The sequence below is a fragment of the Natrix helvetica genome (assembly GCF_964273705.1).
Source record: "Natrix helvetica genome assembly, chromosome: 12".
NCBI lineage: Eukaryota > Metazoa > Chordata > Lepidosauria > Squamata > Natricidae > Natrix > Natrix helvetica.
The window spans coordinates 4,493,170-4,516,098 of record NC_138556.1 but is presented as its reverse complement, the minus strand read 5'-3'; the positions used below and the strand labels follow the sequence as shown (position 1 = coordinate 4,516,098).

Genomic DNA, 22,929 nt, shown 5'->3' with positions numbered 1-22,929 from the left:
GATAGAGGGGGAGAGAGGGAAGGAGAAGAGAAAGAGATCATATGAGTGGTTCTTTTCTGGAAATATGTACCATAATTGGGAATTGGTTCCTTGGTTTTGCTCAAAAGTGGATGGATCACATTTTTTGGGGAGCTAAAACACCTTCTCCTCTGATAAAACCATAGCATGGGAATATGAAATTCCTTTCCCAGCAGTAAATGGCTGGGCTGATCCAGATTTGATACGGGAAAGAGAAGGTCCGTTTAAACTGATTTATTGCTACTCGTGCCCATGCACAGGGATCTTCACAACTAGGGGTTAGCACCTGCTTGGGGTTAGATAGTTTGAATTCAAGGGGGGTTTAATTCCACCCCCAGGTTCTGCCATTCCTTCCCCTTCACAGGGATGTTTCTTTTAAAAAAAACAAACGTAATGTATGTCATGCAAAATGTACCGTCAGGCAGGCACTTTTAATTTCATTTTTCCAAAAGCAAATATTAATCAACAGGAAGGGTTTCACAACGTTTTGAGCAAGAAAAAATTGTCACACCATCCAGCAAACGGCCCAGTCTGATGTTTCACGTAACACAATTTGAACTCTCAAAGGATGCATTTTGTTCTTCCGAGCTTTTTTCTTACATCCACAGAGGGGGGGGGGGGGGAAACCAGGTGACTCAATCTTACCTGTGCACAATACATTTCTGCAACCCTCCCCTCCTCCCAATTTTTAGGCAAAGCCTGCCAGCCGATCTAACTTCACACGGGCTGGCTTTAACGGAGATGAATCTGTTTTCAAAAGCCAAGTCTGGTCTTCATATCTTCAAACGCGATCCGATTGAAAACAAGTTTGAATAGTTGTTTGTTTTGTAGATTGTGGGTGTTTGTTTTGAGAGAAGCTTAATTCTTGGCTTGGGAACCCAGCATACAATTGGATTTTTCAGTTGCTTTTTTGTTTGGATACAACACTTTAGCAAATGTTTCAACCCTCTTCCATCCTGCACACATTTTAAAGTCCATGTAGACCAGTGTTTCTCAAACTTGGCGACTTTAAGTCCTGTGGACTTCAACTCCCAGAATCTCCCAGCCAGCTGTGCTGGCTGGGGGATTCTGGGAGTTGAAGTCCACAGGACTTAAAGTCACCAAGTTTGAGAAACACTGATGTAGACAAATAAGCTTCTCCCCCCCCCCCCCCCGCTTTTTTTTTTAGTGAAACCTAGCCCAGATCCTTGAGGGTAACATAGGAGAGGCAGGCCAAAGCTTTCACAAAGTCTCCAAGGCTGACAAATGGATGTGGGTGATTCCCCTTTGGTGTGAATACACGCCAAACTGTGTCTTTGGGAAACGGATCCTACTTCCATATGTGGAGGAGAGGGGGGGATATTCTTTGCAAAAACAACATCCTGAAGGTCTATTTTAGGTGCCAGAGATGGAGAGGAGACCATTTCAATAGCCTGCTCACCAATCATCGATCAGATGCGTGCGGCATACGCACTGAACGAGCACATTGTTTCGACCAATGAGGATAAGGCATTGATTTTCTTTTCATGTTCTTCTAAAGAAGCTAGTTTTCTGAGCCCCACATCTGACTTGCAAATAATCCAAACCCCCCTTTTACTAATTGGAGAACCATGTGCAAAATGTTGGGAGCGGAAATCAAGAGTGCGCCATGCGCTTCCATCGGCCGTTCCTGTGTAGCAAGTATAAAAAGATACCACTGATGGAAAGATTCTGTCCTTACAGGAGAGGTGGAGATTATGGGTCACATGCTCCTTGTATGTTCCTTTTACACAGAGATTAGGAAAAAACATATTCTGCCAATAACTCCTAGGTATCCTGGATGCTCCAATACTACCTGTCCGCAATGGCTGCTTAATAGTGAACAGTCCATAGCTACAATGAAGGTGGCCAGATTCTGCACAGCAGCACTGGGGATTCGTTGCAAACATGTGTCTTCTCCACCATAGTTATGTTACATAAGAAATGTGGCAAACCCTCAGTCTTTTCCCTTTTAGCGTTGAACCTACAACGGGCCACGTTGTTTAGGGATTGCAACTGTCTTATAGTCTGACCATGTATAATTGACACTGGATTTTATTATAGATTTTAGTTTGTTATTTGCCCTGTTTCCCTGAAAATAAGACCAACCCAGATAATAAGACCAATCGGGCTTTTGAGTGCATGCCTTAAAATAAGCCCACCCCCGAAAATATGCTACAACAGAGCGGCGGCCATGCGGTGACCACGCTCGCCGCCTCCTGCACCTCAAAAGTAATAAGACCTCCCCGAAAATAAGGTCAAGTGCTTCTTTTGGAGGTCAAAAGAAAATAAGACCCTGTCCTATTTTGGGGGAAACGCAGTATTATTTTATACTAGAATTTTTAATTGTATATTGACTGAGTGTTTTTATTGCTCTAATCTCTGGTCTAAGACTGTAATAAACAGTTTGATTGAATTAAAAGAGTGACTAAAACCCATACAAAAGAAAACAACAGCAAAAAGTCCTCAACTTCCCAAACTCTGCCATTTAAACTCCTTGGTTTTTGTTTGGGTTTTTTCCATGTGACTTCTTAGTTGTTAGTTGAACAGAATAGTGTGTGTGTGTGTGTGTGTGTGTAATGGATGAAAGAGAAGGGACATTATTTATTAGGGATATGGAGCAATCCTGAATTGGAATGATTTAAGGAAAAGGAGAAACATGCTGAGGACTAGTCACCTATCTGTGCATGCTCCAAATAACCTTTTTGCATCTCAAGTCTGGATCCCTACAAACCTCCTGTTATTTAAGGTCAGGAAAAAAAAAACCACAACCCTCTTCCATTTTGGTTATTCCACCCCAACACAATGTCCTCACGTACAGGATGCCTTCTCTCCGTTGTTCCTCGGATTGACGTCGCCTTTACTTTGTCGGTCTTTGGTTCCAGTCACCGCCTCCATTTGGTAAATCTCCGAAACGCACAATTTGGGATTAAAAGCGAAGTACATTTTCCCTTCTTTGATAGTCAGGTTATGATGACTCCAGTCCCACAACTGCTGCAAGTTTTGGTTATCCAGCACATAAAACGAGTAATTCCTAAAAAGGAAAATGTTTGGAAGGGGGGGAAAAAAATCAGTCCATGTAAACAAAACCACACATTTTTTTTTTCATTCTGCTTGTGGTGCCCTTACAAAATTTGCACGATGACCGAAATCTTAGATCCGATAGCAACTAGGGAACATCTCACGCCAAGTGTTAAAAGAAGCAAGGCCTAAGAATCTCAGTGGCGTATTAACAGACCTAACATGTCTCCCAGGTTGTAAGTTGGAAAAGGTCGTTGCTTTTAAGGCTAAAGGAGTAACAAACTTCTTTAGCCTTAAACAGGCTTTCAACTCCATCTTCTCCAGAACCGGAAATAGTTTAAAAGAAAGAAAACTCTGGAAAGAACAGAGAGAAGAGGAACAAGAACGAATAAAGGTTTGGAGGCTAAACCGTACGATGAACGATTGAGATATGTCTAATCTAACAAAGAGAAGGATAAGGGGTGATATGATAGCTATCTTCTGGTACTTGAGGGGCTGTTAGAGAGAAGAGAGGGGTCAACCTCTTTTCCAAAGCAGCAGAGGACAGGACAAGAAGAGGTGCGCGGAAGCTCATTGAAGAGAGACCCAACCTAGAACTAAGGAGAAATTTCATAGGTTTAAGTCCACAAGTTTGAAAGTTAACTAAGACTGGACACCCTTGTTGTAGGGCAGGGGTGTCCAAATTTGGGAACTTTAAGAAAAGAGCCTCCCCCCCCCCCCGAGGCTTCAGGGACCGTCCGGAGGCTTCCCTGAAGCCTTCGGAGCGCTTAAAACCACCCTCCGAGCAAACCGGAAGTGACTTCCGGGTTGCTCAGAGGGTCGTTTTAAGCGCTCCGAAGGCTTCAGGGAAGCCTCCGGACGGTCCCTGAAGCCTCGGGGGGGGGGGGGGGAGGCTCTTTTCGCCCTCCCCAGGCTCCTCTGAAGCCTCTGGAGCCTGGGGAGGGCGAAAAAAGCATGTAAAAATGGGGGGGTCGCACGTTTTGCGCGCATGCGCACTGGGGGGCTCGCGAGTTGCATTATGGGTGCGGCACGCCCGCACACGACCCCCCTGCACTCCCCCCACTTGTGGCACGTGAGCCGAAAAAGGTTCGCCATCGCTGACCTAGAGCGAAGGAGAAATTCTGGACAGTGAGAACAATTGATCAGTAGAACGGCTTCCTTCCAGAGGTTGTGGCTGCTCCGACACTGGAGGTTTCCAAGAAGAGACTGGACAGGCATTTGCCCGGGATGCTATCGGATCTCCTGCTTCAGGTTGGATAAGGAGGCCTTCAACGTCCCTCCCAACATGATTCTATATTCTGTGGCTTAAGAGACAAGAGGAACCTTCCTGGGTGGATGAAAGCAACACGTCCCTTTACAACATATTTCGTCACTCAGCTTGATTTACCATTAGGCCAGGGATCCTCAAACTTTTTTAAACAGGGGGCCAATTCATGGTCCCTCAGACTGTTGGGGGGGGGGCGGACTGGCTGGCTGAGGGTTGCTAGGTGGTCATGTGAGTGGGTGGACGTGTCTAGGTGACCATGTGACCGGGTAGGTGTGGCTAGGTGGTCATGTGACTGGGTGGTCATGGCTAGGTAGTCACGTGACCGGGTAGGTGTTGCTAGGTGGCCATGTGACTGGGCGGCCATGTCTAGGTGGCCATGTGACTGGGCGGGTGTTGCTACGTGGCCATGTGACTGGGCGGGTGTTGCTACGTGGCCATGTGACTGGGTGGGCGTGGCTAGGTGGCCATGTGACCGGGTGGGTGTGGCCAATTTAGCAGTCCTTTAAACAATACACACAAATTAAACTTGATTTGTTATGCTACTGGGGGTGGAAAGCAGGTTAATGAAGGGAGGGGGCTGCCTTGGGGTGCGTGTGTGTGTCTCTTTCTCGCTCTCTCGAGGCTGGGGAGGCCAAAAATGGACCCATGTTTGGTCTACTTGGCCTCCCGAATGACTCTGCCCCCAAAACACTGGCCTGTTTTTGGCCTCCTGAGGCCTCCAGAAAGGGGGTGGGTGGGGTGGGTAGGTGGGGCGATGTGGGTGGGGTAGCCTTGTGGTCCCTTGCAGGCCGGATTAATGGCTTCGGTGGCCCGTAGTTTGAGGATCCCTGCGTTAGACAGTGATAGGAGTGCAACACCCAGAGTTGCCTTGTGATAAAGGTGGGCGGCCAATGCATTTAATAAAATAAACAAATTGATCAGCTGGAACCTGTTAAGTATCTCTGGAACATGAAGAGACCCAACGCATTTTAAGAAGAGGCTGGGCAGCCACTTGTCTGCATCTCCTGCTTCAGCAGGGGGTTGGGCTAGATGACCTCCAAAGTCCGTCCGTCCCCAACCCTACCAGTCTACTGCTCTACGGCTTGAGAGAGGAGAGGAACTTTCCAGGGTAGAAGAAAGCAGCGGCTGCCCTTTACAACATACTCCCATCCCTCTCTGGAATTTGGAGAATGCAAAGCTGACCAAACTGCAGCCAGAGAGGGAGGGACCGGAGGGGGGAAAAGGAGGTTGAGAATCTACCCTCATCCTGTAAGATAATCCTTTCAGGCCAGATAAATCGGACACAACGAGGGCTGTTCTCATGACCTTGCCCCGGCCTTGTTCAAACAGTCCCGTCCCCCCCACAAAAAAAAAATCCTGTTTATTAACCACTGATGCAACCGGTAAGGGTTTGTTTGGAGGTAAAGAGAGCAGAGAAAGTGTCCCAAGAGAAACACGGCAATTTCCCAGGACGCGAAGGGCAGAACGACGCTCCCCTCCCATTAGTCTGATGACAACCACAACTTTTCCCAGCTGTACAATCTTCAAAAATGATGCAACTCCATTCCTTTATGTACAGGTAGACCCAGACGTATGACAGTTCATTTAGTGACCATTCAAACTTACAACGGCACTGAAAAAAATGTGACTTTTAGGGCACTTTTTCACAATCACCACCACTGCAGAAATCCCCATGGTCATGTGATCAAAAGTCAGATGTTTGGCCACTGGTTCATATTTATGACAGTGGCAGGGTCCTGGGGTCAGCCTTTGCGACCTTCTGACCAGCAAAATTCACTTAACAGACGTTAATTGGCACTGGATTTTATTATAGATTTTAGTTGTTATTTATTATTTTATACTAGATGTTTTAAGTGTATGCCGTAGTTTTCGGAGTGTAAGATACACGTTTTTCCCTCCAAAAAAGAGGGTGAAAATCTGGGTGCGTCTTATACACTGAATGCAGCATTTTTGGCCTTCCGAAATTCCGCCCCCATTTGCAAAAATGGACCTGCAGAGGGTTTGGGATGCTACAAAGTGCTCCTGGGGGCTTAGGGGGGCAAAAACTGGCAAAAAACAGGCTGTTTTTTGCTCATTTTGCTTCCCCCCCCCCCAGCCCCCAGGAGCACTCTACAAGCCTCCTAAAGGCTATGCATGCCCTGTTTTTGGCAAAAAAAATGAGGCGTGCAGAGGGTTTGGGAGGTCAGCAGAGTGCAAAAACTTTATTTTTAAATTTACCTCTTCAAAATCTTCGTGCGTCGTATACTCCGAAAAATACGGTATACACTGAGTGCTTTTACTTGTTTTGGTTGCTGGTCTAAGGCTGTAATTATAAATTGTTGCTGTACCACTTAACAAATGTCTCATTTAGCCACAAAAAGGTTTGGGCTCCCTTGCGGTTGTAACTCAAGGACTACTTGTACCTTCCTTTCTCTACCTTTGTGTCTTCTCAGAGGTATCTGAAAGGGAACTCTGCCACCCAGTAGCCCTGGCAAGGGAAGAAGATGGGTACTGTAACCCAACCTTCTTCAGAAGGCCACTGAATTGGGAGAGGAGGATGAAAACAATATGAAGTTAGGTGCTTACGCTGTGTTAAAGAACACAAGGCACCTTTGTCCCTCCAAAAACAGGACCGTCCTTTTAGCTCAGTTGAGCAAATACAAGATGGTAAATCCAGTTTTGAGAAGGACGACGAGTGAAAACATTTCACAGACATCTTAACGCACCCAAAGTTCACCCTTTGGTTGAAATTTTCCATAGATTTTCAGGAGCATCCAGGCAGAACTGCTGAATCATCCACAAGAGGACAACAAAGTAAAAAAAAACAACAACAACTATGGATCGAGTCAATGTGCATGCAGATAACTCATGATGCTTCTAGCAACCTTTCTGGAAACCAAGGGCCATATCTGAAGGAGGGGAGGAACAAATAAAAACTCAAAAGTTCAAGAGTTGCTGTTCGATGCCGTGAAGCGGAAGAATGGGAAGGTGGAGAGACCAGGTTCAGTTGGCCATGGCATGGTCTTCAGCTTATGTGTCAGGGCAGTGTTTCTCAACTTTGGGAAGCTTAAGATGTGTGGACTTCAACTCCCAGCCGGGAGTTGGAAGCCCAGACATCGTCACGTTGCCAAGGCTGAGAAACATTGTGTTCTCTAACAAGAACGTCAAGAACCGTTTGTCCGAGAATGTGACGTTCAATGACATGACTTCTTACAGTAGAATCAGGCTACCCTTACCCGTCCAGTTGTTCCTCTCCGTTGATATATCGCAGATTCTTCAAAAACGACAAGGACACCAAAGCATGAGAATGTCGGATCTTCACATATCCCGTCACCGTTTCTATCAACCCCATGAAGTCCTCCAGCTCAGAGGCGATATTGTCTGCAGGAGGGAAAACAAAACATCCCAGAGAGGGAAAGGTCATAAATCTTCCTAGTTTCGAGATTTTTCTTCTCACCACAATTAGCTTCCTCGGCTTAAGAGCGGCCTTCTGGGAATGTCAACTCTTCCGCTGTGCAACACACACAACCTTGTATGATTTACCTAGGCAAGCCGGGGGCAGCCAGGATGCCAAACTAAATGCCACTTCAATTTAATCTAGTTAATTTTTCTGCTGGCGCAATGGCAGTCCATTCCCTTCAACGTTGGCTGCTAAATCCCAGCGTCGCATTCTGAGCTTTCAACAGCTGATGTTTTGGCAAGTTTCTCTTGGGCCGTTGTAAATCTAAGCCTTCAGGAAGCCACAGCTCCGCAGTGATGCTCAGTGACAGATGTAAACGTTACCGCATTACTGCTAGCCCAAACTGTCCCATTGAGGAGAACCTCAACTCTTGCCTCAAGATAGCCCGGGTGTCGGCAACCTGCGGCTCCGAAGCCACATGGCTCTTTCGTCCCCCTGCTGTGGCTCCCTGTCGGCTGAACCCACCAATGGTTGGCCCCAGCCCCTACCCCTCGGCCTCCCCTTCCAGTCACTCCTTGCCTGGCCTGATAGAGGAGGGAGGGATAGATAGATAGATAGATAGATAGATAGATAGATAGATAGATAGATAGATAGATAGATAGACAGACGAGAGAGAGACAGACAGACAGATAAATAGAGAGAGAGAGAGAGAGACGAGAGAGAGAGAGACAGAGAGATAGATAGACAGACAGACAGACAGACAGAGAGGGATAGATAGATAGATAGATAGACAGACAGACAGACAGATGATAGATAGACAGATGAGAGAGAGACAGAGAGAGAGACAGATAGACAGACACAGACGAGAGAGAAAGACAGAGATAGATAGACAGACGAGGGAGAGAGAGACAGACGAGAGAGACAGAGAGATAGACAGACAGACACAGATGAGAGAGAGAGACAGAGATAGACAGAGAGATAAACAGTGAGAGGGATAGATAGATAGATAGATAGATAGATAGATAGATAGATAGATAGATAGATAGAGACAGACAGACAGACAGACAGACAGACAGATGAGAGAGACACAGAGAAAGACAGACGAGAGAGAGACACAGAGAGACAGAAAGATAAATAGATAGATAGACAGACAGACAGACAGACGAGAGAGAGACAGACAGAGAGACACATAAAGAGAGATAGCTGTTTCCCACAGAAAACACCCGGGAGCCACAAAACCTGGGGAGGCGTGGCTGGGGGTGGGGGTCATGGGACTGGGTGGGAGTGAGTGACCCAGGTTTTGAGACTCCTGGTGTTTTCTTTTCTGTGGGAAACGGGTCCAAATGGCTCTTTCAGTGTTTCAGGTTGCAGACGCCTGAGAATTGCCCGGCCGTTCTAGGCAAGAGAAGTGGGTGTTTTTCCTCCTCCACGAATGGAAAGCTCAAAGCAAATGCTCCTCCTTGGAGCTTATCTTCTCATTGGAGCCTCTGGAGAAGAGATCACAGGTGGAAGTCCGGAGGGTGTTTTTCAAACGGCAACTGGACTTTCTTCGGGAATTTTTTTTCCCCCACCCTTGAAAATGTTTCGCTTCTCATTCAAGCATCTTCTTCACTTCTGAAGACAACTGAAGAAGCTTCTTGGATAAGAAGCTAAATGTTTTCAAGAAAAAAAAAAACAAGGAAACTCAGTTGCCTTTTGAAAAGCATCGTTGGCTTGGATGACTGAGAATCTCCATAGCCCCAGGATGGCAAACCTATGACACACGGGCCAGAGGTGGCACGCAGCACCCTCTCTGATGGCACACCAGCCATTGCCCCAGTTCAGCTTTGCCACGCATGCTCGCCTGCCTCCCACCAGCCACCTAGCTGGTCTTTGGGTCTCTGTCGCACATGCGGGATGCATGAGGCGTGTGGGGACACATGCATGCGTGGAGGAGCCGGGTGCAGAGGTGCGCAGCACACACGGACACGCTTTGGGCACTTGGTTTGGAAAAGGTTAGCCGTCACTGCCGTAGCCATTTAACAGGTGGAAGCCAATCAGAGAGAGATCCGATCTAGAATTAAGGAGACAGCGAGAACAATCGTTCAACGGAATGGCTTCCACTCCAGAAATTGTATGTGCTCGGAAGAAACTGGACAATCAGGTTGTTGTCTAGCACAGAGTTTGCCAATTCTTCCTGAGTTGGTGGCCTGGAGCAGGGGGAAGGGGGGAAGAGGGTATGATTTCGTGGGAAGGACAGGCGCATATGTGCATTCATGTGCCTGTGACATTCGCAGTGACACTTGCACAAGAGGGGCCACAAGGACTTGCAACGAGGCTCATGGAAGTGGGGCTGGACTGCCCATGATGCTTGTGGCACAAGTACCATAGGGCCATACACACGCGCCTGGCTGCCCATGTAGCCCAATGGTGATTAGGCCACAGTCCAGTAGTGGGCTGGGCACCCCTGATCTAGAAAGGTATAGGGCAGTGATGGCGAACCTTTTTGGCGACTGCGCCGAAACCTGCAAGAGGAGCTGCCCAGGGGCATGCATGCACCAAAAAAAAAAAAACGTCCGGTTCCCGGCGCATGCATGCGCACTCAGCAGCTAGTCTTCTTGTACTGGCTCACATGTGCATGTGAAAAATCAGCTGACCAGCGCACATGCTCACACCGGAAAACGGAAGACCAGCTCATTCAGTTTCGGGGACTGCCGTACGGAGGAAGGCCCGCTGATTGTTGCGCGCCCATGTGCACCAGAAACCCAGAAGAGGTTTTCTAAGCTCTACGTGCCATTTCAGGCCCGTGTGCCACAGGTTCACCATTACAGTCTCCTGCTTGAACAGGGGGTTGGACTAGAAAACCTCCAAGCCCCTTCCAACTTTGTTGTTCTGTAATAATATCCTTTTCCCGTTAAGTCACATTATTTAATAAATTAGAAGTAGATTGTCCCTGATAAAGCAGGGTCTATTTTATGGCATAGAAACCAGGAGCGAACTGAGGTTCAAAGTTAATATTTCTTGAGCTGTGTTTGCATGCAGTAATAGGCGGGAACTCTTTAGACTTCTGCCTTAGTCAAGAACACGCTTATTATTCACATCTAATGCTTGCTTGCTCCTGCATACTTTTCCTACTTAATGGGCCTGGCTTGAGAACAAAGTGGGTGCTTTATCGTGATATGACGAACTATTAACTCTACCTTGTTCTCCTCTGAAAAAGCCAGAGTCAAAAGACCAAAACGAAGGAGGGTTAACAGGGGAGCAAGCCAAAGCACCCGTTCACACATACCATAAAGCAGGGATGGCTAACCTTTTTGTTGTTGGGTGCCAAAAATGCAAGCGCGCACCATCCAGGAAAAACGGCCTCCCTTGGCCCTACGGATCGTTTCCGAACTTCTGGTAAGCCTGTTGGGTGCATTTTGCATCCTGCCCAGGCTCCACAGGCTTTCCTGAAGCTTGGGGAGGGTGAAAACGCATCCCCCCCAGCCCTCCATAAGGCTGAAAATCAGCTGGCCAGCACACACATGCACACTGGAACTGATGGCTCTGTGTGCCACCTGTGCCATAGGTTTGCCATCACAGCCGTAAAGCAAGCCATAACATGCCTTGACCTCTTAGTCCAGGGGTCCCCAAACTGGGCAACGTTAAGACTTGTGGACTTCAACTTCCAGAATTCTGGGAGTTGAAGTCCACAAGTCTTAACGTTGCCCACTTTGAAGACTTCTGTCTTCGTCCTTTCGGTGTCCAGAAGAGAGAGAACAAACCAGCATAGACTCGCTGATCCGTTCGTTCTCAATTGAGCGAGCCGAGAGCTTTCTGTGCTTCTGTGATATACAATCCTTTTCGGTCGAATAAAGTTTCACCGAGATTAAGCCATCCAAGGGCCCTCTTTGGGGAAATCGGAACAAACGCATATGAACGGGAGGCGGCCATGGGAATGTATCGTGGAGAGCAGCCACAAGGCGGCTTGACTTAAAACAGGGGAGGTTAACAGGGGGTCCCCAAAGCAGGGGCAGAGAAAGCTGCATGGCGTTTGTGGGGTTCTAACAGATGAAATGGGTGCATTACCAGCCTTCAAATCAAATGAATCTTCTCCTTCTTCAAGTTGGGCCAACTGTGTTCCTTCGTAGGGAGGGAGGGAAGGAAAAAGGGGGAAGGAAGTGGGTAGGAGAGATGGGAAAGAAAGAAAGAAAGAAGGAAGGAAGGAAGGAAGGAAGGAAGGAAGGAAGGAGGGAGGGAGGGAGGGAGGGAGGGAGGGAGGGAGGGAGGGAGGAAGGAAGGAAGGAAGGAAGGAAGGAAGGAAGAAAGAAAGAAAGAAAGAAAGAAAGAAAGAAAGAAAGAAAGAAAGAAAGAAAGAAAGAAAGAAAAGGGGAAGGGGAGTGGGAGGGAGGAGAAGGAAGGAAGGGAAAGGAAGTGGGAGGGAAGGAGGGAAGAAAGAAGGGAGGGAGGGAAAGGGCAGGGCAGGGGAGTGGGAAGAAGGGAGGGGAAGGAAGGTGGGAGGTATGGAAAAGGAAGAGAGGGAGAGAAGAAAGGGAAAGGGCAGGGCAAGGGAGTGGGAGAGAGGGGAAGGAAGAAAGGAAGGAAGGAAAAGGGAAGGGGAGTGGGAGGGAGGGGAAGGAAGGAAAGATGGGAGACATGTAAAAGGAAGAGAGTGGGAGGGAGGGAAGGAAGGAAGGAAGGAAGGAAGGAAGGAAGGAAGGAAGGAAGGAAGGAAGGAAGGAAGGAAGGAAATGGCAGGGGAGGGGAGGGAAGTGGGAGGGAGGGGAATGAAAGAAGGGAAAGGGGAGGGGAGTGGGAGGTATGGAAAAGGAAGAGAAGGAAAGGGGAGAGAAAGGAAGGAAGGAAGGGAAAGGGCAGAGCAGAGCAGGGGTGTGGGAGGAAGGGAGGGGAAGGAAGGAAGAAAGGAAGGTGGGAGGTATGGAAAAGGAAGAGAGGGAGAGGGAGAAAAGAAAGAAAGAAAGAAAGAAAGAAAGGAAAGAAAGAAAGGAAAGAAAGGAAAGAAAGGAAAGAAAGAAAGAAAGAAAGAAAGAAAGAAAGAAAGAAAGAAAGAAAGACCGACCGACCGACCGACCGACCGACCGTTGGAATTTTCCCAGAAGGTGACTCATCACTCTGACAAATCGTTAACTGAACATTCATTTTCTGTTAAGACATGTACTAGACGTGGCCAACTCAGCCCTGAGAAATGCCAAGGTGGGAACTCTGGTGCCAGGCTTTGAAGAGGGCATCATGTACACTGCAGAGAAAGATTTGCCACTGGGCAAATAATTAGATTCACTGACGTGCCACCCAACACGAGGGAGACAATGCAAATTTAGAAAACCTTATCAAGGCTAGCAGTAAGCGGCCTTCTCTCTTTCCCTCCTGGGAACTTTGATCCTGCTGCAATGCTACCTTGGGAATTCGTTGGGATTACCTGCGGAAAAATTCTCCTACGGAACACAAGGCGTTTTCCATAGCAAACGAAAAGCTGGCACTTTTATTATTTAAAAAGAACTTAAATTTCTTTTGGCTTTTTGAAAAACAAAACCAATGCATTTTAACCACCGAGTAGCCAAAGGGAAAAGGATAATTGCAATTTATCAAGAATGAAATGCAGGGTTGACATATCTAATATCCTCTGCCGTTTATTTAAGTATGTCTGTCTTGCGACGTCAGAATGCCCGCTCGAGGCATCACGGGTGCATTTAAACACACTTCCCATGTGCTCCACGGTGGAGAGAGAGCAGTTGGGGAAACCATAAAACTCCATCCGTGGTTTCTTTAGCACAGGGGTGTCCAAACTTGGGAACTTTAAGACTTGTGGAGTTGAAGTCCACAAGTCTTAAAGTTCCCAAGTTTGGACACCCCTGCTTTAGCACAACGTGCACTTTAGGAAGCTCACAGAGGGCTTGTCACACTCAACCAGGGTTACCAAACTCTTTATGCTCTACCAATCCAGCGTCAACTTACTCCCACGGCGGATGTTGATAAGAAGGTTCCCTCTAATTTCCGTGCATCCCTGGAGCGTCTGTGCCGACGTGACGGAGTCGATCGTCATGATTTTGTCATCTGCACACACTTTGGGGCAGGGTCCCTCACAAGGGCTGCAGAACATGCTGGCAAAAGACAAAAGGAGAGGAAGAGATGAGCATGAATGGCCCTTCCGTCGGCCAAGGTGGCGCAGTGGTTAGAATGCAGTATTGCAGGCTAATTCTGCCGTCCTTCCGTCCTTCCGAGGTGGGTAAAATCAGGACCCAGATTGTTGGGGGACAAAATGCTGACCTTGTAAACCGCTTAGAGAAGGCTGGAAAACACTGTGAAGTGGTGTATGACTCCAAGTGCTATTGCTACTGCTTTATCTGTCCACCTATATATCTATCTCTGGGGCTAAATCACTGCTCACTGCCAGGAGTTCGATCCTGACCAACTCAAGATTGACTCAGTCTTCCCTCCTTCCGAGTTTGCTAAAATCAGGACCCAGATTGTTGGGGGACAATATGCTGACCTTGTAAACCGCTTAGAGAGGGCTGCAAAGCATTAAGAAGCAATATATGAGTCTTATTGCTATTGCTGTTCCATTCTATTCCTATTCCTATTCCCCATGGCGGCAAGTGGTTAAAATGCAGTATGGCAGGCTACTTCTGCTGACAGCCGGCTGCAATTTGGCACTTCAAATCTCACCAGGCTGAAGGTTGGCTCAGCCTTCCGTCCCTTCCGAGGGGGATAAAATGAGGACCCAGATTATTGGGGGCAAGAGGCTGACTCTGTGAACTGCTTAGAGAGGGCTGGAAAACCCTGGGAAGCAGTATATGTCTGCTATTGCTATCTTTCTTCCTTCCTCCCTTCCTTCCTTCCCAGTGGTTAGAAAGCAGTATTGAAAGCTAACTCTGCCCACTGCCAGGAGTTCGATCCTGGCCAGCTCAAGGTTGACTCAGCCTCCCCTCCTTCCGAGGTGGGTAAAATGAGGAGCTCGATTGTTGGGGGCAAGAGGCTGACTCTGTAAACCGCTTAGAGAGAGCTTTAAAGCACTGTGAAGCGGGATATAAGTCTATGTGCTCTTGCTATGTTCCACCACTGAAAAGAAAAAATTGAACTGTCACTTCTCCAAGAGAGCAATAGCACTTAGACTTATATCCCGCTTCACAGTGCTTTAAAGCTCTCTCTAAGCGGTTTACAGAGTCAGCCTCTTGCCCCCAACAATCTGGGTCTTCATTTTACCCACCCCGGAAGGAGGGAAGTCTGAGTCAGCCGCTCAGAACTGAACTATTGGAAGAAGAAGTAGTGGCATACAGGTTGTCCTTGGCTTACAATCACAACTGAGTCCAAAATATCTGTCGCTAAATGAAACATTTATTCATGAACTTTGTTCTGTTTTGTGACCTTTCTTGCCACTGTTGTTAAGTGAACCACCGCAGTTGTTGTGAAGTTAGTAATGCTTTTTTTTTAGTGAATCTGATTTCCCCATTGACTTTGCTCGTCAGAAGGTTACAAAAAGGGGTCACTTGTCCCCCAGGTCTCTGCACCCGTCACAAATATGAATCAGTTGCCAAGCATCTCCTTTTATTTTATTTTTTGTAAAAAGTTTTTATTGGTTTTAAAACATTTATAGGGAAAAGGTAGTAGGGTACATAGAAAATTTTAGTAGCTCCCATGTTAGCAGTAGAAATCCCCCCAAATCTCACACTCTTACAATTTTAAAGATAACATGTAAAGGATAGCATAAACACAATTCTTACTTTATATCAACAACATGTTCAATCATCTCTTTCTTTCTCACTTTCTAATATATCAACAATTACAATAATATTTCCGATATATTTATTTTTGTGACCTGAGCCTTTTCGATATTGCTCCCTCCTCCCTGCCCCCGGGTGGAGCCATGTTCCCCCCCCCCTATCTTATACATTGCTCCAAGCATCTAAATTTTGATCCCCTGACCATAGGGACCACCGAGGTTCTTTCTGATTCTGAGTCTATATTGCACAACACATCCAGATTTCTCTTTCTGCTGCCTTTTGCGTTGCACTGACGAATTTGGCTAGAGTTTAGCGTGCAAGCCACGAGGACGAGAGCTTTTTCATTTTCATTCTCTCTCTCTCTCTCTCTCCCCCTCTCTCCCTTCCTTCCTCCATTTGTCAGCTGATTCCTGACTGAGTCACATGGTATCTTTGCAATCCAGCGGCTCCCTTGATGCTTTACATGAATTCACAAGCTCGTATTTCAAATGCTTCAGCGCAAGGCACTGTTGATACACGCCAGAAACTTTTGAGGACGCACACTAAGAATTTTTGGTTCTTCGGTTTGCAAGCGGTGGGTGTGCGATCAAGGGAGACTGGAGCAGGAAAACACACTCCAACACACAGACACACACACCCAGGGACAAATGCCACATGCGCTATCATTCCCTCTTTTCCCTCCATCTTTTTTCCCCCATTCACAACGTGAACATTTGGATAATAAGATAAACACCTGGCCCTCTTTATTTATTTTTTTAATGAGGGTTTCAATTGCTTGAAAACACAAGTGGCCAGATAGTAGCGGAGGGAAAAAAAGCTTTCCAGGTAAACATTCACTTTCTAGCTGTGGGACAGAGATCACTGCTTTGCACCTGTATGTAAACTAGAAATTCTTCGGCAGGGGAAAAAAAGGGGAGGTGTGTTTGGACCGCTTCACAACAAAACGAGAGACGACAGACGTCAATAGGAAGCTCAACTCAACCAAAATAAAGACACACCATCCAGGTCGTTAAAAACAATTTAAAATTCCCTGCAGGGGATTCTCCCTCTGCAGGAGAAATATTTCCTTTTTAATTACCCCCGGATCAGGAATACCAACGGCTAACGGCTCTTAATCAGGCAGCCGATACAAGCAGATTTGGCCCTTATTTCATTTCTGCAGTGCCATGACGATCGATTCGTGGATAGACTGGCGGATAAGCTCAGCCCGGAGTAAGCTACACCGTCGAATTTTTCAACCGAAAGGCCGTGAAAAATGTGCCGCCCGTGGATAAGCTGAAACATTCACGTGTTTTGATTTTTTGCAATTGGCGTAGCTGCAGGAGGCGCGTTTTTTCATGGCGTTTAGGTTAAAAGTTGAATGGCCTATTTTTCACAGATCTGTGAGCATAGACAGCAGAGGTGTCAAACTCAAGGCCCACAGGCTCCATCCGGCCCGCGATGTGGTTGGATCCAGCCCGCAGGGCCATCCTGGAAAATGTAAGAGGCCGGCCCATGTCGCTTTGGCCCAGTCTACCCAGTGCAAAGAGGAAACATGCCAGCGGTTTGGGGGAGTGGTGTCAAGCTGGCCACACCCACCCAGAGGGTCATCCCCCTTGATTGGCATGAAGATGGCCATGCCCTCCCAGTAGGCCACGCGCGCCCAGCCGCCCGCAGTCAACCACAGTCCTGATGTGGCCCTCAATGAAATTTGAGTTTGAAACCCTTGATATAGGAGATACGGGTATTCCTCGACTCATTTGTTGATGAAAATTTTGGAACCTTATAGAATCTTAGCAGAAATCCAATCTTTAATTTCCCTGGGAACAACAGTTCGGTATTCTGTAATCTCTGTTGATTTCACAGGACGTAACTTCAGCAAATTACAGTCCTTGACTTACAGACATTTGTTGAGTGACCTATGAAGTTACAAAAGCACTGAAAAAGTAACTTATGACCATTTTTCACAGTTATGACTGTCGCAGCATCCCCGTGGTCACACGACCAAAATTCGGACACTTCGCAACTGACTCATATTTACGACGGTTGTAGTGTCCCAGGGTCATGTGATCCTCTTTTTGCGATGAGCAAAATCCAGAGGGAAACTAGATTCACTTACTAACCGCCTTGCTAACTTATCAACCGTGGCAAGAAAGATTGTGAAAGGGGGCAAAATTCACTCAACAACTGTCTCACTCAGCAACAGAGGTTTGGGGCTCAATTGTGGACATAAAATCAAGGACAGCCTGTATTTGAAACATGCTTAAAGTAAAGGTTCCCCTTGCACATGTGTGCTCATCATTCCTGACTCTAGGGGGCGGTGCTCATCTCCGTTTCAAAGCTGAAGAGCCAGCGCTGTCCGAAGACGTCTCCGTGGTCATGTGGCCAGCATGACTCAACGCCAAAGGCACACGGAACGCTGTTCCCTTCCCACCAAAGTGGTTCCTATTTTTCTACTTGCATTTTTTAGGTGCTTTGAACTGCTAGGTTGGCAGAAGCTGGGACAAGTAACGGGAGCTCACTCTGTTACAGCACTAGGGATTCAAACCACCGAACTGCCGACCTTTCTGATCGACAAGCTTAGCATCTTAGAGGGCCCCATTAAGAGTCTTTCTTACTCCCACCGGCAAGGGAAAAAAATCAAAGCCACTTGCCCTTCCCGTGTGTAAACACAAGCCTCCCCCACTTACCTTTGTGTATCATTGCGCACAAACCCTGGAGGACACTCTTGCACACACTCATCCTCATGGATCACAAAGCTCTCATATTCCCCAAGTAGATCCGAGGAAGGGATGCGGGAACAGTTCTCCTTGGTAATGCAACGCCAGCCCTCAAACTTGTAGGTGTTGGGTGGGCAGGTAGGAACGCAGGTGCCGTCGTGGTAGTAGTTGCGACAGGCCACGCAGGCCGAGCTGTTGTGGGGTGCGGTGCAGCTGCCCAGGCATTCGGGGTGACAGCATTCATTCTGGTCTGTGCAGGCGTGTTTGCCACAGGAACTGGGACAGGCTGGAAAGAGAGGAGAACAAAGCAGTGGGCATGAAAAGACCATCTTGAATTGGGAGGAAGGACAGACCAACAGTTGACATGATTAGCAATAGCAGTAGCACCTAAGACTTATATACCGCTTCACAGTGCTTTTCCAGCCCTCTCTAAGCGCTTTACAGAGCCAGCCTCTTGACCCCAACAATCTGGGTCCTCATTTTACCCACCTCGGAAGGATGGAAGGATGAGTCAACCTTGAGCCAGTCAGGATCAAACTGCTGGCAGTCGGCAGAGTCAGCCTACAATACTGCATTCTAACAACTGCACCACCCAGGTAGGTAGGTAGGGTGGTAACCTGTTTCATTGAAAATAAGCCCTCCCCAAAAATATTGCAACACAGCAGCAGCCATGAGGTGACCACGCTTGCTGCCTCTTGCACCTCAAAAATAATAAGACCTCCCCGAAAATAAGACCAAGTGCTTATTTCGGTAGTTAAAAAAAAAAGACCCTGTGTTATTTTCGGGGAAACACGGTAGGCAGACAGGCAGACAGACACCGATAGTACTGGCTCTTTGACTTATATAGCAATAGCACTTAGATTTATATACCGTTCACGCCCTCTCTAACTGATTTACAGAGTCAGCACATTGCCCCCAACAATCTGGGTCTTCATTTTACCAGCCTCAGAAGAATGGAAGGCTGAGTCAACCTTGAGCTGGTGAAGATCGAACTCCTGGCAGTTGGCAGAACTAGCCTGCACTACTGCATTCTGACCACTGCACCACCAAGGCTCTTAAACTTGGCTAAAGTTCATCAGTTTCTATTTGGCTTCTCTTGCCATCAAAGCAGGGGTGGGTTCCTGCCAGTTCTAACCTCTTCTATAGAAGAGGTTCCACAAATCTACAGTGGTGCCATTTAGAACCGGTTCCAGCTCCCTCCCCCCGCCCGTCCGCACATCATCAAGATGAAGAGCGAGAGGAGGAATTCTGGGAGTTGAAGTCCACAAGTCTTAAAGCTGTCAAGTTTGAACATCCCTTGGGGGTTTTTTCCTAAAGGGTTAGGGGTGCAAGGGTCTTGTAACTTGACAGCTTTAAGACTTGCACACTTCAATGCCAGAGTTCCTGAGCCAACATTTTGGTTGCTAAGCAAGAGCGTTGTTAAGTGAGTTTCACCACATTTTACAAGTGGGCCATGCCCAACCAGTCACATGGCCGGCTCGCCACTCCCACCCAGTCACATGGCCGGCAAGCCACTCCCACAAAGCAGGCCACACCTACCGAAGAGGTTCTAAAAAAATTTGAAACCTACCATTGCATCAAAGGTTTCCCAAAGCTAGACTTTTAATAAGGTGCAAATGCAGAAGGAACCCAACCGTAGGGTTGATTCTGGTCACAAAATCTGGAGGGTTAGGAAGAGCAATGGTGAAAATCTCACCAGAACACTTCATGGCAATAATTCAACATGTAGACTAAGAATGGCTGATAGAAGAAGGATTGACACCTTTGAACTGTGGTGCTGGAGTGATTTTTTGAGTATAACATGGACAGCCAGGGTAACTAACCAAGGTGTTTAAATTGTATAAAACCAAAACATCACTAGAAGCTAAAACCATAAGATCACGTGTGATTTACTTTGGCCATGTTGTGCATATCAATTCGTTGGAGAAGGCAATACAATACAATACAATAGTAGAGTTGGAAGGGACCTTGGAGGTCTTCTAGTCCAACCCCCTGCCTAGGCAGGAAACCCTATACCGTTTCAGACAAATAGCTATCCAACATCTTCTTAAAGACTTCCAGTGTTGGGGCATTCACAACTTCTGGAGGCAAGCTGTTCCACTGATTAATTGTTCTCACTGTCAGGAAATTTCTCCTCAGTTCTAAGTTGCTTCTCTCCTTGATTAGTTTCCACCCATTGCTTCTTGTTCTACCCTCAGGTGCTTTGGAGAATAGTTTGACTCCCTCTGATGATAACTAATGGTTAGTGGGACAAGAAGAACAGACAAGCAAAGAGGAACGGTTGCAGGAATTGGGTATGTCTAGGGTAATGAAAAGAAAGACTAGGGGTGACATGTTCCAATATCTAAGGGGCTGAGACAAAGAAGAGGGGGGTCAAGGTTTTCTCCAAAGCACCTGAAGGCAGAACAAAGGATGGAAACTAATCAAGGAGAGAACCAAGCTAGAAATAAGGAGGGATTTCCTGATAGTTAAGAACATTGAACCAATGGAATGACTCGTCTCCAGAAGTTGTGGGTGCTCCATCACTGGAGGCTTTTAAGAAGAGATTGGACAACCATTTGTCTGAAATGTTTCTCCTGCTTGAGCAGGGGTTGGACTAGAAGACCTCTAAGGTCCCTTCCAACTCTGTTATTCGGTTAAAGAACATGCTGGCTTCATCACATCAAATCTGATGCCAAGTTGAACGTCCGACAATTCAAAGAAACTGTGCTTGACAGGTTACCATGGAGAATACTTGCCTATAAGATCGTCAAGAGTCAGACACAACTAAATCGTTAAAACAACAACCAAAGGTAAGTACATTTGAAGATTATGGGATTACAACTGTGTAACTGTAGCACCTTCAATTATAATTTGCTGCATCAATCAAATTAATTAATGATATAGCCTCTCAACCACTCCTAGAGTGTCCGTAATAGTGTCACCATAGAAAATGCAAGATATATCTCAAACAGCCAATGGAACAGAGGAATAAAGTCACACCTAGCCGATAAATCAAGGATAAACGCAATTTCTTAGTGTAATCTTGTGACATCTTTGCTAATGGGTGCAAGATTAAAGCAAGCTTTTACTACTGCTAATGAATGGGCAAGTCCAGGCCGTCCTTAGGGTAATCAGATGCTAACGAACAATATCTTCAAGAACCTGAAAATATACTTTTAATAATCAGTCCAGAATTTAAAACTATTATCCTTTGAAGGTCCATGTTTAAATATTTGGATCTCAACTGATACAGCAACCAAAGCTAATCAAAGCACGCTTGCTTTTATCTTGACCTCCAAAAACAAGAAGGACTCTGGCATTTTCCAGAAGCTGCTGATGTGGTCCTCAAAGAATTTGAACAACTTTGAGTCACCTCTTCCCCAAATGACAAACCGGAGCTTCTGGTATGTCAATCTTAATCTTGTTTGCTCGCTGCCCCCAAGTTTCATCTCCATGAATATCTTCACTACATTGTCCGCCTAAGCCAGGTAATAAAACAAAAAGGCAGAACTTTCCTAAATAAATGTTTCGTGACTGAGCACATCAACTACGTCTAGGCATCCATGCTTCAGCAGGTCCCAAACGTGACCTTCTACTGACCTCTCCTCTCCTCTATCTGACAAGGGAAACGACATAGCGTCAGATCAAAAGACATCCATGATGGGGGAAGTTTGTGGCTGTTTAACTTCCATCACCAAGCTAGATGACATCCTCAACTGGCCGAAGCATCTCGCTCCAGTTCTTCTCCGCTTTTATTGATCTGATGTGGTCATGTGGTTGACGGTTCGTGTGATTGGCTGGTTCTGCCACTTGACCGGCTGTGTAAAGGCCACCAAGAGAAGAGATGAGTCAGTTCCATTGCTGTTTGGTCGCTCAATTGACATGGCTCCTTACGAGTTTGTAGGCAGGCTGGCTTCAAATCTATGTGACACACGGCATGTCACGCTGCATGACCAGCTGGTCACATGACCCACTGACCACATCAGATCAATAAAAGTGGAGAAGAACTGAAACAAGACACTGTTGTGGCCTGCCAGTGGCTAGCAGAGCTGGCAGCAGATTCGGACAGTGAGGAGGTTGGGGAGGAACCTGGGCCAGTCCTGGAGTCTGGGGAAGGCTCTGTTGAGGGTTCTGTGTCAGAGGCAGAGGGGGGCCAGGGCCGTATTCCAGTTATTCCTACATTCCTAAAGAACAGGGGTCGACTTGGGAGTAAGGCCACAGGTGGACAGTGAATGGCCCCTCCCAGAGGAAATAAAAGAGGAGGGAAAGGGGAGTGGAGTTTGCAGGAGAGAGTTGGTTCACTTAATTGGTTCGTGACTCTCCGAAACTCCTTGCCAAGTTTTGCAGAGATCGGCCGGGCAGCTCTCCAAGCCAGAGAAGGTCTGTGAATGTAAATCCTCCCTTGAAAGACTTTGCTGGATGGGAATGAGCAGAATTCACAGTCAATTCATAAAAGGGGTTTTTGTTGGGACCAGGAGTTTGCTTCTTGCTCTTGGGAAGCCTCAGTCAGAAAAGACACTTCAACAGAAGTCCCGCTGAGGATATCACACAGTGATGAAACATTTGGGAGCTAAACAGGAAGCCTGGAGAACCAACCAACCAACAGCATCTACCGTCCGAGCTATAAATATTTCTATAGTTTCTGACATCCACGAATATACTTCAGACCTAGAATGGGTAGTTCAGTCTAAAGCTTGTATTGTAACGTTCCAGCCTGGTTTTTTTTTTACCCAACTAGGTAACATCATCAATGCTACAGGGCTAACAGTAATGATGTTACTTGGTTGGGTAATGAAATGTCTGCAGGAGAACAACGAAGCTCAGAGAGCACCAAGGATCCTCCCCCTCTTTCTCCTCCCCAAAACCCCC

General features: G+C 46.9%; 1 protein-coding gene across 3 annotated transcripts in view; it reads right to left on the bottom strand.

Moving 5' to 3' along the window:
* IGF1R (insulin like growth factor 1 receptor) overlaps window positions 1-22,929 on the bottom strand; it is a 242,201-nt gene that overhangs the window by 54,797 nt on the left and 164,475 nt on the right. For all 3 annotated transcript variants that reach the window (XM_081964805.1, XM_081964806.1, XM_081964807.1), the window contains exons 3-6: window positions 18,049-18,364; window positions 13,614-13,759; window positions 7,519-7,663; window positions 2,835-3,049 (exon numbers count right to left, since the gene is read on the bottom strand). In XM_081964805.1, coding sequence (XP_081820931.1) covers window positions 2,835-3,049; window positions 7,519-7,663; window positions 13,614-13,759; window positions 18,049-18,364 — 822 coding nt within the window. The remainder of the gene's footprint in view (window positions 1-2,834; window positions 3,050-7,518; window positions 7,664-13,613; window positions 13,760-18,048; window positions 18,365-22,929) is intronic.